Source organism: Delphinus delphis, chromosome 14 (assembly GCF_949987515.2).
Source record: "Delphinus delphis chromosome 14, mDelDel1.2, whole genome shotgun sequence".
NCBI classification, from domain to species: Eukaryota; Metazoa; Chordata; class Mammalia; order Artiodactyla; family Delphinidae; genus Delphinus; species Delphinus delphis.
In genome coordinates, this window is record NC_082696.1 from 26,373,701 (window position 1) to 26,390,434 (window position 16,734).

The 16,734-nt window shown below is 41.3% G+C and overlaps 1 protein-coding gene across 4 annotated transcripts in view; it reads left to right on the forward strand.

The window, feature by feature from the left end:
• IL20RA (interleukin 20 receptor subunit alpha) overlaps positions 1–16,734 on the forward strand; it is a 56,154-nt gene that overhangs the window by 19,557 nt on the left and 19,863 nt on the right. For 2 of the 4 annotated variants that reach the window (XM_060029907.1, XM_060029905.1), the window contains exons 3-7: positions 5,293–5,471; positions 7,121–7,296; positions 7,871–8,015; positions 11,428–11,567; positions 14,474–16,134. In XM_060029907.1, the coding sequence (XP_059885890.1) occupies positions 5,293–5,471; positions 7,121–7,296; positions 7,871–8,015; positions 11,428–11,567; positions 14,474–15,265 (1,432 nt within the window). In that variant the 3' untranslated portion in view covers positions 15,266–16,134. Of the gene's footprint in view, positions 1–146; positions 1,058–5,292; positions 5,472–7,120; positions 7,297–7,870; positions 8,016–11,427; positions 11,568–14,473; positions 16,135–16,734 lie in introns of those variants that run through there. The other 2 variants (XM_060029906.1, XR_009521918.1) reach the window with 2 other exon arrangements.

The window sequence follows — 16,734 nt, forward strand, 5'->3', positions numbered from 1 at the left end:
AAGGTATTTAAATGGAGAAAAGAAGTCTGTCAAAACGTTATTCTGTGGCTGAGCAAACAAGGAAATCCATCACCTCTGAAACATCTATACTTATTAGAATCATAGGATATTTTTAAGTGAAACTGAGGGCAGAATTCTGTACAACTCACAGTTTTTATTAAAGATAATAGTGAATGGACATTTTCACTTTTCACCTCTCGCTCAACGCTCATTGCAATCAAGAAGAAATGCAAAGTGGTAAGTGGGTGTGTGTTAGATCCTCACTCCTATACCCACTCACCTAATATTTAATAAAGAGCTGGCTCCATTCAAAGAGTAATTGTCCCAAAGAATCCAGCACACCTATCCCTAATTACTGAAAGGGAGAAAGACAAAACGAACACAAGTCAAACATTCCTGAAAGCTTTCTCATGGAAATTAAAGAAAAATTCAGACAAATAATGGTTCATAGTTTGAATCCATAAACAACATGTTCTCTAATGGTAAACCTCAAAGAAGGGATAACAGTCAAAGAAGAGGTTCTAAGACAAGAAGAATAACTTTTTTAAAAAGCACGGTGGCAGAACTTAGGAAGAAGATGGAAAATAAAAATGTTATATAGAGATGAAAAGCCTATTATAGCTAACAGGTAGTAATAATTGAACAGGTAATAATGACTACCTGGAATTGCATATCGTAAATGCATGCTCTGTCTAGGAAAATTTAATAAAGATAATAGGAAGACATATCTTGGTAAAGTTATTTAACTTTGAAGAAAATGAAATGATTTATGACCGTCACAGCAAAAGCAATGATTTCTATCTGGCAACACTCAGTTCATGACAGTGATGTATCTTCTGAGGGAAAAATAAGTGTGACCTAAGACTCTTACCAAGTTCAGCAAATATATTTTCTGTATTTTCAAGCAGGTTGAACTTGGACTGTCACTCCCCTGAGACCTTCTTGCAGGCTGTGGTGGGGAGGGAACACTAACTAAAGATGATATCCAACTGACAGAGGGATAAAGATGAGCCTAAACGAACTTAGAAATGACAAGATTTTGGCAAAAAGGGAGCAGGTATTGAAACTATCTAAATGTAGAACTAAGACTAGTGATGGGAAATATGGTTACAGAACTTTCTTGTAAATGTTTGAACCTTATCAATAATATAACAAACCAGAAGGTGGGGAAAAACTGTATATGTACTGACTTCTGTAGCATGAAGCCATTATATGTGATCCAAAATGAAAATATGTCATCATTTTAATAAGTAAACTCTCAATATCTTTCATACACAATTTTCTTAATTTAAAAGATCTTTTTAAGAACTAATATCTCATGTGGTGATGAAACATTTGAACTGCAGTGATTCATTTCATTTTAATTTCTTTTTCTTCAAAGTTTGAATCAAGTTAAATTTACTACTTTTATTAAAATCATAAGTATGGCATAACCTAGCTTTTGTCTACATATTCAGCTATTGAATCATTCCTCTGGGTACATATAAGCATAATGAGATGTGCAGAATCATGTGTACCAAAGGTTTCAGGGTAATGGGCTTCAGGGTAATTTATTTCTCTCTCGGTTATACTTTTCTGATTGCCTGAGTTTAAAAACTGTACCATATTTACAAAAAAGAATAACATCATTTTTGTCTTTGAAAAGAAAATTCTGAGGCGATATGGGGATATATGTATATGTATAGCTGATTCACTTTGTTATACTGCAGAAACTAACACACCATTGTAAAGCAATTATACTCCAATAAAGGTGTTAAAAAAAAAGAAAAGAAAAGAAAATTCTGACCATTAAAGGCAGTGAAAGACTTTGGCTGCTACTCACAATGACCTCATTTATCTAGAACTTCATTCTCATTGCCGAAGAATTTCTCAGGAACCAGTATTTTAGGGAAGAGGCATCACTCTGCCAGGAGAAATGGCTCATGAGTATGTCCTTGTCTCCTTTTTCATTAGGTGGAGCAAGGAGCTTGTTCTATTCTTTATGTGTTTATGTGATTCAGAAAAGGATTTAAAAAGAGAGAGAGAGTAATCACTGCTCTGTGAGAGTAGATAATTTAGATTACATAAATTTCAAAAAAGAATATTTGAAAAGAAACTTGCCATGGTGGAGTTCTTACATGCCTGTGAATGTGGACAGTGGGCAGGAATACAGGGCAGTTTGTGTCACTGACAGGGCTCCAGGCTCAGTTCCGAAGACAAACAGTCCTGGGGTCATAGCCAGACTGTGAACCTAAATGGGTAGCCTTGGGCAGGTTACATATTATACTTTTTTACTTTTGAGTGAAGTTTGTTTCTAAGCAAAAAATGAAATTTTAACAAAAGTTTAAATTATATCTACCCAAAGAATTTAATGCTGAAAATAGAGTGTAGCATTAAAAGCACAAGCTTTAGCATCAGGGAAAAGTGGTTCAAATCCCAGATATGCCTGTTATACTAGTCAGACTGCCTTGAGCAGCTCCCTTAATATCACTGAGCCTCAATTTCCTCATCTGTAAAATGGGATGGAAATAACGGTACCTACCTCCTAAGGTTATTATGATAATTAAATGAGATAAAGCTTTCAAATCCTAAGCAGCAGTCCAAGCGCATAATAGGCACTTGATAAATATTTCCTGCCATTACCAGAAATCAGAGACCACTGAGGGCCCCGCATGACTTTTTGACATGCATGAACATCATTACTGTAGTATTTATTGAATGATTCATGTCTATCAGCTTGTCAGACTTACAAAGCATTTTGTCCAGAATTCAGTAAAGAGCGTTTCTCCTTCATTGACATCTGTCATGGGAAGCCGCCTTGCCCTTGGCAAAGTCAGGAAATTTGAGGAGAAAAGGTCAAATAGGGGATGGCAATATTTTTCAAACCACAAGTCAAGACCTGTTGGTGGGCCATGAAGTCAATTTTGAGGGACATAACTAGCATCTTTTTTTTTTTTTTTTTTTTGCGGTACACGGGCCTCTCACTGTTGTGGCCTCTCCCGTTGCGGAGCACAGGCTCCAGATGCGCAGGCTCAGCGGCCATGGCTCACGGGCCCAGCCGCTCCGCGGCATGTGGGATCTTCCCGGACCGGGGCACGAACTCATGTCCCCCGCATCGGCAGGCGGACTCCCAACCACTGCGCCACCAGGGAAGCCCTAGCATCTTTTTTTTAACGGGAAGGATTAGAATGGTGTAGAGTGGATTAGAATGGAAAATAACTAAGTGCCTGGCATGTTGTAAAGTTTAGGTATTATCTTCCAAGACCTTTGTTTTAGTATGTTGGATATATGTGTGAACTGGGTCACACTGTGAAATGTATTTCTTTCTATGGCTCACAGTCAATAAAAAGTTTGAAAGCCCCTCAGCATGGTGATTACTTGAATGGAGAAATTGGTCAACAAGATCTAACTATATTTCTAATGTTTTCTGGTAGCTTTGGTACTTATGAAACAGGAGACATTTACTTTCAGGACTCTGCTGCCATATTTTGAAAAGAGAAGATACCCTTAAGCTTTGGCAACACTTGATAAAGTTGACATTTCCTCCTTCTCAACACCCAGTCTTCCCTTGACTTTTGTGATGTCTGTTTTTCCTTCTCCCTCTTTAGCTGCTATTTCTAAGTGTACTTTGTATCTCACCTTTATTTTTTTAATAAATTTATTTATTTATTATTTTTGGCTGCGTTGGGTCTTCGTTGCTGCACGCGGGCTCTTCTCTAGTTGTGGTGAGCGGGGGCTACTGTTCGTTGTGGTGCGCGGGCTTCTCTTGTTGCGGAGCATGGGCTCTAGGCACGTGGGCTTCAGTAGTTGTGGTACACGGACACAGTAGTTGTGGCTTGTGGGCTCTAGAGCGCAGGCTCGGTAGTTGTGACGCACGGGCTTAATTGCTCCGTGGCATGTGGGATCTTCCCGGACCAGGGATTGAACCCATGTCCCCTGCATTGGCAGGCAGACTCTCAACCACTGCGCCACCAGGGCAATCCCTGTATCTCACCTTTAAATCTTGCTGCTCCTGAAATTTTATCCTAGGCTTTGCTTTGTCTCCATGGGTAATTTCATTCATGCCTGTGCCTTCCATGAGCAGTTTTATGCCATAGATTTCAAAATCCCTACCTCCCACTCATCCCTTTCTCCTGAGCTCCAGCGCCTTCTGAGCATCCGCATTTGGATACCTTTTACGTATCTTAAGCTCAACATGTCAAAAACTAAACTCATTATCTTTCCCTCCCCCCTCCGCTCCCCATTTCCCAAACCCACTCTTCTTCCGCATTCCTGATCTTGGTAAATGTTACCACCATTCCACCCAACTAGCCCGGGCAGAAAGAGACATCATCCTTAACACCTTCTTTTCCCTCATCTCTCTCATGCACTCAATCACCAAGTCTTGTCTCCTAATATTTTTTCCTTTTGTCCTGTCATTCATTCCACTGCCACCATCCTTGTGCAAGCCACCTACCTCTTCCACCTGGACCACTCTAGCATCCTCTCAACTGCTCCCCAGTCAGCCACCCTTGACCCATTACATTCTCTACGCTACCACCAGAGTTAGCTGTCTGAAAGCCCGACACACCTGCTTTAATCCTTTCAGTAGCCTCTCACGCAACCCTGTCTCTTTCACTTGGCTCTTCCCATGTCACTTAAACTCTCAATACCTCAGTCTCTTCCACTTGAGAAATGCTAAAATATTTCCCACCTCCTGTTTTCTATGGGTGCTATGTCTTTAATAAAGGAGAGGAAAAACAGATGTGAACAACCTAGTTAATATCATCATCATCACTATGATCATTGAAAATGCTGATTTCAGAATGCACTCCAACCTAGTGAATTTTCCCCAGAACCCTTGAGGGCAAGTATATTTTTAAATTTTATGAGAATGTCAAGAAGAATTTCCAAGGAAAAAATGACTAATTTTTCTTAAAACAATCCATCCAAAAAAAAAGACGCATCAAACTGACCTTGGTATGCATGTGGGCTAAAAATTTACATAGAAGAATTGATCCCACAATCTGTAAAATGTTTACTGTGGGCCAAACCTAATAATAAAATACATGCTTTCAAAATGTACTGTCCACATTATAATTCACAGAAAAGAAAGGTGATTATAGAAACTCTGACTCATGTTCCTGACAGCTAATGAAAAAATTTGCCAGCAGCAAAATTAGATTCTTTTTTATCTCAATGACAAGCACTTTTGTTGTTCTGAAGAGAAGGTCTTAAGTTCCATTCAGTTTTATATAATGACTGTTTTTTTTTTTTCCTACTGTAAAGCATAGAGAGCACCTCATTGTTAATTCACAGTTTCCTTCTCAGCAGATATGGGCAAAAGAAATGGCTGAATAAATCCGAATGCAGAAATATCAGTAGGACCTACTGTGATCTCTCTGCTGAAACTTCTGACTACGAACGTCAATATTATGCCAAAGCTAAGGCCATCTGGGGAACGAATTGTTCTAAATGGGCAGAAACTGGACGATTCTATCCTCTTTCAGAAAGTAAGTAACACAGTTGTTTGTTAAACATGTATCAATATCAAGTTCATCTGACCCCCTAATGTAACAGTCTCTGCCTCATAGACAGCCTTGTCGAGGCCAGCGCTCTGCACTCTGTCGATCAGGTGAAGTGACCAGCCCAAGGTACTTCACCTTGCTGCATCTCAGAGTCTCATCTTTAGAATGAATGTTTTGGCCAAGTGTCTCTAAGATTGCTCCCAGATCCAGAATTGACGCTAGATGCCAATAATTTTTTTTTTCTTTTTTTGCGGTACTCGGGCCTCTCACTGTTGTGGCCTCTCCTGTGCAGAGCACAGGCTCCGGATGCGCAGGCTCAGCGGCCATGGCTCACGGGCCCAGCCGCTCCGCGGCATGTGGGATCTTCCCGAACCGGGGCACAAACCCGTGTCCCCTGCATCGGCAGGCGGACTCTCAACCACTGCGCCACCAGGGAAGCCCTAGATACCAATATTATCAAATTTTGATTTTGTTTTATTGTTTAGTTGAGATTATATAATTTGAGGAACAACTGACAGATTTATTTTCCTGTTGTGGGTTTATAAACTATTTGACATATGCCCGCAGGTTGATTGAAGATTGTTCTGATCACCAAACTAAGTCTCTTCTTGTTACAAACTTGGTAGAGTTATTACATAATTTCTAGATGTAACTCAGAATTAAGGCAACATCTTCCTGGTATTTCCTTTGAAAATTTTCCATCCCTGATCTGTGACTGATTCGGCCATAGAGGACCCACTCAGAGCTGCCATGATGAAGTTTACAAGCACTCCCTAAGCTCTGGAGCTGGAGCCTTTCCCTTGCTGCCTTTCTGGATCAGAAGTCAGCAAACTATGGCCTCGGACTAAATGCAGCACCCCCTCCCCTTTCTGTTTTTGTACAAGACAAGAGCTAAGAATGGATTTTACATTTATATAAATAATAGTTGCGACAGAGATCACATGGCCTGCAAAGCCTAAAATACTTACGTCAGTACCTTTATGGTAAAAGTTTGCTAATCTCTATTCTAGATCATTCTCCAAAGTTTACTTCCCCAGAGGTCTTTAGCAGCGCTTCATTTCTCCATTTCTGATTTTTACAAACACATCAAATCCTCTTAATGTTATTTATCACCAACGTTTCAGGTCCCAGGAGTGTTGCACACCCTTTTTTTTTTTTTTTTTTGCAGTACGCAGGCCTCTCACTGCCGTGGCCTCTCCCGTTGTGGAGCACAGGCTCCCGACGCGCAGGCTCAGCGGCCACCACTCACGGGCCCAGCCGCTCCGCGGCACGTGGGATCTTCCCGGACCAGGGCTCGAACCCGTGTCCCCTGCATTGGCAGGCGGACTCTCAACCACTGCGCCACCAGGGAAGCCCATGCAAACACTTTAAATTATATTTACCGTCATCTAGTACTGTTTAGCCATGTGACTAGGAACTACATGTGACTAAGTAAATTTGCTGCTTTAACGTTCTATCAGTGTGTGACATGATTGTTTCAAGATTCGGTATCACTTGGGCCCACCTAGAGCATTCTGAGGCAACTCAGATAAGAGGGTGGGCTTTAGAGCTTCGATCCCAGTAGGATTATATTGTTTCATCCGAGGTGATTTCTACATCTGAACATGATCATTCCCTCTCCCCTCCCCTTTAAGCACAAATTGGCCCACCAGAGGTTGCTTTGACTACTGATGAGAAATCCATATCTATTGTTCTGACGGCTCCAAAGAAGTGGAAGAAAAACCCAGAAGAAAGCTCTATTTCCCTGGAACAAATATACTCTAATCTGAAGTATAATGTGTCCATACATAATACTAAATCAAATAGAACGGTAAGCCTGAAATGGAATGGGGACCTATCATTTGTGTCACTTTTTGCAGCTAATGCTGGAACACACAGCCCTGATGCTTAAATTCTCGGCATGTGAATCTGGGAAGGTGTGACATTCAAAAGTGTCGCCATACAAGATACAGTTGAAGCTGATGTGTAGAAATTTTAAAAACTGCTTTCAGATTTCCTTTACAGAAAGTCTCTGCTATGATGTTGCTGTGGGTGGGTAGAGCAATTGTCCACCTCACTTTGATGGAGAGTTTTTACTTGCTTAACATCTGTCAGTCACTCTCCAAGAAAGAAAAACATATCAGCAAGAACCCAGGACAAAGTGGAAGAAGAAATCCCTCCTTATGTCATTATTTAGAATTGTTCCCACAATTTGCCCAGTCCCTAACTGGGACTGCCAAGCTGAAGGAAAAGGATATTTTAAAGTTGTTGCTAAAAAAATAAGCTCTTAGTGATAGTAAAGGACTTACTGGTACCTCAGTCTTCTGTTTCCTTCTAAAGTTACTTGTCTGGGGTGGTGCTGGAAATCTCTGGCTCTAACTGCTCTTCGCAATCCCCTATCCTAGTGGTCCCAGTGTGTGACAAACCGAACGCTGGTATTCGGCTGGCTGGAGCCGGACACTCTGTACTGCGTCCTCGTGGAGTCCTTCGTCCCAGGCCCTCCTCGCCTTGTTCAGCCATCTGAGAAGCAGTGTGTCAGTACTTTGAAAGGTAAGCTTTGAGAATCTCAGCTGGTCTGAGGTAGGAAATCTGCTAAAACTAGAAGGAAGGATGGTGGTGTAGACAAGGTTTTGAAAATCCGTGTCTACCAGAAACAGGCTGAAGTGCAGGCAGAAACAACCACCACCAGAAATGCACTGAGCAGCCCGGGACTCTACCATTGAACTTGGCTCACAGTAGGGAGTGTTTTCACCTCCTAGGACACTCTTAGCACCAGTCCAACAAGACTCTACCTTGGGAAAGAAAAATTATAGGAATTTTTACACACACGGCTTTTCTTCTTTCAAACTATAATCATCTGATCAGTAGAAGTTCTGTGGTCTTTAAGAACATCACATGAGTTTATTCCTAGGAACAAAGCAGTATCCTAAAAACACTTTACGACAGAGTCTTTTGCTCCCCCTCAGGAATACAAATTATAGGTGCTGCAGGTTGTGTTCAGATATCACTCACTGTGCAAGGCTGTGCAAGGGCCTGGGATCAGCAAATCAGTTACTATTCCCTCACTCTTATAGTTGCTTCTCTCTCTTTCCTTTTATTTGTCTTCTCGTGTTTTCTGAACTTGGCTGCCAAGGAAGTGTGGTTGAAGATTCTCGTTCCTGTTAGGAGACTAGAGTTATAGGAGCTTGGCGTTTGTTTAATTGTTCTCCCCTGAGGGTGGTAAGACCCTGAACTCAAAACCTAAAAATTGAAAATAAATCCTAAAGTTTACCTTCATTGAATGGCTCTTCATCCATTCTTGTTTCTCTCTTCCAAATGTGCTGGCCTTCCAAACGTCACAATCATTTTCCCCAAGACTTGGTTCCGTCACCAGCTATGGGACAGGAATGCTGACAGAACCCCTGTTTTCCTCTCCCCTCAAGCCTCCCACATTTCGAGATGAAACTGTCCTAAGGATTAAAAAGGGAATTTTGTGAATACATATCAGAAGTGAAAAGCTTTATTTTTGAATCTCCATCATTATCATACCTTTCCCTTTAAAATGAAGGGTTCTCTACCATATGTCAAATATCAATAAAATTAAAATGCAAGGCAAGCAAAAGGCAAAGCAAAGCAGATTGAGGAAATCATTTTTGTATTTGGAAAAGTGCTCTGTTTACTAACAGCTTGATCAGTGGGCAAATGGTAGGAATGAATTCCCAGTGGAAATCATTTAAGCCATTGGCAGAGCTAAAGCAACTAAAGTACAGATTAAATGAAATACTTCCCAGTAAGCAGAAGGAGCTGACCTTCTCACTAGTCCTGGAACGGTAATAACAAGGTACCATTTCATGGTCTGACCTTTCTTGATATCCCAGCTGTTAGAGCACCCCAGATACCTTTCCAAGACACAATTATGAGGGTCTACTTTTTCAAAAACTCACTATTACCTCTTCGGGGACTATTCTTTGAAATATTTCTGCTCTCCACAATCCCCCAATTCCTAAAATACAGATACAGTTTATTAGTTGGTTGTTGCAAACATGTGCTGGTATATACTAAGTGCCTTCAGTCATTGTTGTCATGGCTCTGTTTATCAGGATGAGTTTGGTCCAGAGGCCAGGGATTGTATTAAGAGGACTGGATTGATTGGGATTGACATATATACACTACTATATGTAAAAGAGATAACTAATAAGGACCTACTGTATAGCACAGGGAACTCTACTCAGTACTCTATAATGACCTATATGTGAAAAGAATCTAAAAAAGAGTAGATATATGTATAAGTATAACTGATCACTTTGGTGTACACCTGAAACTAACACAACATTGTAAATCAACTATACTCCAATAAAAATTAAAAAAAAAAAAAGGACTGGACTGAGTTGTAGCCTGAAGTAGGGGCAGGTGATGCTCAGCCATCTGCAACATCTGCATTATTGGCATCTTTCTATGTGGAACCTGTTGACAGATGTGCTCTTCGGGATGGAAGAGCCTGCAGCTGGACCCCCATACCTGGGCTTTTCCCACTGGCTATTGTTGACCAGAAGTCCATGATACTTCTGTTTCCACTCTTTAACTAGACAGTTGACCAGACAGTAACTTAGCTGCTCTCTCCCAGGACTAGGCATCAAGAGTACCCAACGTCTGCAATGGGTTAGAATACTCCCACGACACGCCTGCTGATTGTATTAGTATGTAAGGAATGCCCTAGAACTTCTGTCATTTGTGCTAAATGCTGTAGTAGTCAGGGTTCTCCATAGAACACAATATACATAATCTTTATGTATAAATGTACACACACACACACACACACACACACACACACACACACACACACATCAAGATGGAGATAGAGACTTATTTTAAGGACCTGGCTCACATGATTTTGGAGGTTGGTAAGTTAAAAGTCTGCAAGGCTGGAGACCTAAGGAAGAATTTATGGTGCAGTTCTTATCTGAAGGTGATCAGCTGGCAGAATCCACTCTTCTGGGACATGATCAGTCTTTCTTCTATCAAAGCCTTCAACTGATTGGATGAGGCTCACCCTCATTATAGAGGGCAATCTGCTTTACTCATGTCTACTAATGTAAATGCTAATCTCATCTAAAAAATGCTTTCACAGAAACATCTAGAATAATGTTGGACCAAATAACTGGGTACTGTGGCCTCGCCAGATGGACACGTAAATTTAACCTTCACGATTTACAAGTGCTCCACAGGAGCTTAACAAATATAAATTAGTCACAATGAGTCCTATCTATCAAGCATATAGTCTGATCCATGGTGATCCAGGGCTACTTTTCTTAAAACTACTCGCCAGATCTTTTCATGTCTCTATGGACTTTTAAACTCATCATGAACCTACGGCACAGCAGGACCAGGGAGGGAGTTACTGCCATTCTCAGCACACACCAGCTCAGCTGCCTCTCCACACATCCCCAAGCTCCAGACCTACCAGAAAGCCTGGCCAGCTGTGTAAGGATGATTCTGTTTGTCACACAGAAGACGACGCCATACATTCGTGGCAAGGTCCTGAATAGGTGGAAAAGATTGAGTCAAATGAGGGGCGTGGAAACGTGGGGCAGCCTAATGGGATCTTCACAAGAAGGTTTTGTTGTTTGGTTTGAAGCGCCGTGAGTTACTTGAGTATCAGGCACACTTTTCTGCAAATAGAAGAACCGGCATAAATCTCATAGCCAGATATAAAATGTTGGAATATCTGCTGACTTGGGTTGTTAAGGCATCCTTGCTGTAAAGGTTGGAGACAAGTCCAGATGATTCCTGAAGCCCATCTATTGTCAGAGAGAGTAAGAATTCTGAGATCCCTTCTAACATTTAGCTCAAGCTTCTCAATGTATAAATGAGAAAACTGAATTCCCAAAAGTAACTGATCTCTCCAAAGCTTCTTGACGTTACCAGTGTTTTCCCACCACACCAAATCACAGCTGTCTACCCCACCCTACTTTTCTCTTTACAGATCAAACATCAACACTGAAGGTTAAAATCATCTTCTGCTATGTTTTGCCCGTATCTGTTACTGTGTTTATTTTTTCTGTGATGTGCTACTCCATGTACAGGTATACCTACATCGGCAAAGAGAAACACCCAGCAAATCTGGTGAGTGCCTAGAGTGGTAGGAGGCTTTATAACACACCCAGGAAGATAGAAAAGGAGGTCCTAGAACAGATACCGTTCCTTTTATGGGCAGAGTGAGTTTCAAGTTAAAAGAGTTGATGAATTAAAAACACTTTCTGTACTAGACTAACTCAGTACCATAACCAAAGAGAAAGATTCCTTAACTTTTGACAAAGATTTTATATTTATGGAACAGATCAGACTAGGTCTTGAGGTGCACAGATAAATTGTCATGACCCATGCCCCTCCGAAGGCTTAAGTCTAGTTGGGGACTAGAAGTTTTAAAGGATATGTGAAGACTAAGATGAAAGTGGGTTCTAGGGACTCTTGTGGGTACAGGAAGGGTGCTGGCACCCTACGTGGAGGATCAGAAGTTTCATGCCTGGGCTTGGTCGTGAAAGTTCAGTAAGAGCTAGGGTACCTACCTCAAGCGGAAGAAACAGCAGGGGCAAAGGTAGGAGGATGTTTGGGAAAACACATAATATTGCAAAACCATGAGGTTCCTGATGAGAAGCTATGAAAGAAGAGACTGGAGGGTGAGGGGGTAAGGCCAGATAATGGGAGAATTGGGGAGCTATTCTAAGGACCTTGGACTTCATTGTGTTTGCAAAACTCTGTAGGGTTTTGAGCTGGGATCATTATGGTCAAGATTGAGTTTTAGATACAACTGGATAGTGTTAAAGACAACTTTAGGGGGAGGAAGACTAGAAACAAACAAACAAACAAACAAACCCAGCTAGGAGACTGTGGGAGTTGTCCAGGAGAGAGAAGATGAGAGTCTAAAAGAGGAGGGGGGGATGTAGGGCTGGAGACAGACACGGAATGGAAACACGTTTAGGGGGAAAGCGGCCAGGGCTTAATCATTCACAGCAAGGAGAAGCAAGAAAGTAAAAGAAGGAACAAACCTTATGCTTCTGGACCATGTACTGGAGGTTTCCCAAGGCTGAGCATATTTTAACAATCAAAAACTGTTTCTTTGGGAATTATCAAAATACGTGTTCACGTGTACACGATACATACATGCATTCCTGTTAGTTCTGTTTTTAAATGTTTCTATTATTCTGCCTTCATTTAGGTTTCAGAGTTAGCTTTTCAATGACGTAGGGAGACCTTTCCTAGGAGGAAAAAGCACAGAAGAACTGACAGCCTGTGACTTTCTGAAACCCACATTTTTGTAAAAGAAAGATGCTGAAGTTCCTATTTTGTAGTTAAATGAAATCACATCATAGGGTGGATAATGAGAATTGTAACATAACTCATCATTGACAATCTGAACAGGCACCTTCCATGTATTGCCAGCAAAACTTTAATCTTAAACAAGTTTTCCTGACATGATTTAGAGTTTCTCTCTCTGCTATAAATTGGCAGGTGAATTTCCATTTTGGGCCCTATTAGAGCATGATTAGTTTGGTGTATGGGGGAAGTAAGTAAAACCATCTCTATTCGTGTGCTTATTTCTCTTTTTACACCTAGTTTTCATGCCCTTCCACATTTCCTGTCCAGCGTATATGCAAAAAAGAGCTGGTAGCCCAGAGGATGGCTTATTGATAAACACATCGTACACTGTAATTAATAAAGCAATTTCAAAAACTCTCAGTCTTCACCATTCCTGACACAGCAGAAATTCTGATTTTACAGAATTAAAAAAAGGAGGCTCAAGAAATTAAATAAGCCCCCTGAATTCCCTCAGCCAGTTAGAGGAAGAGGCGGTCACCCCCGATCCTTGGACTGGATCAGGACCGCCCAGGGAACCACTCTTCACGGCCATATGCCTTTCGTGCATTTTGGGTCTCTTGCCTCAAGGTGAGGGAGTTTTCCCGCGTATTCCAAACATAACTTTCACTTCCATGAGTTGGTAAGAATAGGCCTTTACAACTATCTGGGGACGGTATAAATTCTAACTAACAGCTGGTTTTATTTGTTTGTTTGTTTTTATAATATCTTTATTGGAGCACAATTGCCCTACAGTGGTGTGTCGGTTTCTGCTTTATAACAAAGCGAATCAGCTATACATATACATATATCCCCATATCCCCTCCCTCTTGCGTCTCCCACCCACCCTCCCCATCCCACCCCTCTAGGTTGTCACAAAGCACCGAGCTGATCTCCCTGTGCTATGTGGCTGCTTCCCACTAGCTATCGATTTTACATTTGGTAGTGTATATATGTTCATGCCACTCTCTCACTTTGTCCCAGCTTACCCTTCCCCCTCACTGTGTCCTCAAGTCCATTCTCTACATCTGTGTCTTTATTCCTGTCCTGCCCCTAGGTTCTTCAGAACCATTTTGTTTTTTAGATTCCATATATGTGTGTTAGCATACGGTATTTGTTTTTCTCTTTCTGACTTACTTCCCTCTGTATGACAGACTCTAGGTCCATCCACCTCACTACAAATAACTCAATTTCGTTTCTTTTTATGGCTGAGTGATATTCCATTGTATATATGTGCCACATCTTCTTTATCCGTTCATCTGTCGACAGGCATTTAGGTTGCTTCCATGTCCTGGCTATTGTAAATAGAGCTGCAATGAACATTGTGGTACATGACTCTTTTTGAATTATGGTTTTCTCTGGGTATATGCCCAGTAGTGGGATTGCTGGGTCATATGGTAGTTCTATTTTTAGTTTTTAAGGAACCTCCATACTGGTCTCCATAGTGGTTGTATCAATTTACATTCTCACCAACAGTGCATAGGGTTCCCTTTTCTCCACACCTTCTCCAGCATTTATTGTTTGTAGATTTTTTGTTGATGGCCATTCTGCCTGGTGTGAGGTGATACCTCATTGTAGTTTTGATTTGCGTTTCTCTAATGATTAGTGATCTAACAGCTGTTTTTAATGTCTCTCTAAAGTGAAAAGATGAAAACCATTCTCTTCTCTCTTTATAGATTTTGATTTATGGAAATGAAGTTGACAAAAGAGTCTTTGTACCTGCTGAAAAAGTTGTGATTAACTTTATCACCCTCAATATTTTGGAGGATTCTAAAACTTCTCATAAAGATATAAGTGTAATGGAAAAAAGCAATGATGCCTCAGACCTGAATGAGCCCAGCAAGGACCAGGAGCCCCATCAGGAGGAAGTGGAGGTGAAACACCTGGGATATGCTTCACATGTGGTGGACATTGTGTATGACCCTGAGAAAAGCACCCAAGGGACTTCCTTAAGCCAGCAAGAGCCACCCAGCAGGACAATGCCCACAGATAAAACAGTCATCGAATATGAATGTGATGTAAGAACTAGTGACATTTCTGTGGGGCCTGGAGATCAGGAGTTCAATTTGCAGGAGGAAGTGTCCCTACAAGGAAAGTTATCTGAGCAACAGGCAACTTTAGCAGACTTGGGTCCACAAACACTACCATATTCATATACCCCTCAGCTCAGAGACTTGGACCACCTGCCGCAGGGGCATGTGGACACAGAGGAGGGGCCAGAGGCAGAACCGTCAACCACACTGGTCGATTGGGACCCTCGGACTGGCAGGCTGTGTATACCTTCATTATCCAGCTTTGAACATGACTCAGAGAGATGTAAGCATCCTGAGTCTGAGGGACTCGAGGAGGAGGGCCTCTTATCTAGACTCTACCAGGATCGGGCTCCAGACAAGACACTGGAGGAACATGAAGCCTATCTCATGCAGTTTATGGAGGAATGGGGATTATATGTACAAATGGAAGACTAACACTCAAACGTCCCTTTGCCAGACCTCTACTGTTACAAAACACGTGAGTGCAAACAGATAAGTGACCGAATAATAAAGTACCGGAGCCAGAAGTTTACTCGGATTTCTGTGTCAGTGAGAATTACTTATTCCTTCTATTTTCATAGTGCTTGTTTCATTCCGCCTCCTGTGGTGGCTGGGTTGTGCGTGTGGGTCTCCCGCACCGATGGTGGGCGCCCAGAGTGCAGTGGCTGACCCTCTTTGTACCCAGTAAGTATTCAAAAATGTTGGCCAACTTGGATGCAGAATTTATTCAGGTGGGTGTGCTGTGGCCTCTTTATTTATGATTTTCTAACAAGCACTTGTACAATTATTTTCTGGGCCCTTACCAAGCGTATAGCACTGTAAAAAATACTTCATGAAGACCATTCATTGTATAAGTGCTACTTTTTTAGAATTTGGTTTATTGCCAGAATGATGAGATACTTAAAACATGCAAATACCACTAAGTGGGTGGGAAGTGGTCACATTTAAAGACCTAACCCACTGTTCAGTCATAATAATCCATGTTCAGAGTGAATAAATCAGGCACAGATCTTGATGTCATATGCTTTGGGCTACTTTAAGTGGCCATATTAATACTTTAGGAGAAGTTCTCGAGTGTAAACATAAATTGTTGTTATTAGTTTAGAGTCAGAAAATGTCCCTGGTGGCATAGTGGTTGGGAATCCGCCTGCCAATTCAGGGGACACAGGTTCGAGCCCTGGTCCGGGAAGATCCCACATGCCACGGAGCAACTAAGCCCCTGCACCACAACTACTGAGCCTGCGCTCTAGAGCCCGCGAGCCACAACTACTGAAGCTTGTGCGCCTAGAGCCTGTGCTCCACAACAAGAGAAGCCACCACAATGAGAGGCCTGCGCACCACAACCAAGAGTAGCCCCCGCTCGCTGCAGCTAGAGAAAGCCCGCACGCAGCAACAAAGACCCAAGGCAGCCAAAAATAAATAAATAAATAATTTTAAAATGTCCTCTCAATAACTAGCAGAGGCTTTTTAGTAGGGAATTAACCAGAAAAAAAAAATGCCACATTTTATAATAGAACAGTACATTTATTTCTGGAAATGTGTTTTTCAAAAGATATTTAGATAATCTATAAACTAGAACATGTTTAGTAGCTGAATCACTGTTACTATTATAATATTAAATATTCTATTTAAATGAGCAGTGCCTTAGAGATTCCTTGGAATATGTGTGAATGAATATCCCATATCTACATAATCTTAAAATCAATAAATAAAGACATACAAAAGAAATAAGTTGAGTTTATATGTAAGGGAGAGTGTATTTGACATAATTTACTGTGGGAATGAAAGTATATCATAAAACAATATCACCCTAGTTAAATTCCAGTAACCATTCCCATCGCCTTCATCATTTGCTTAGAAAATTAAATTCGATAGTCACATTGTATTAAAATATGACAGAATCT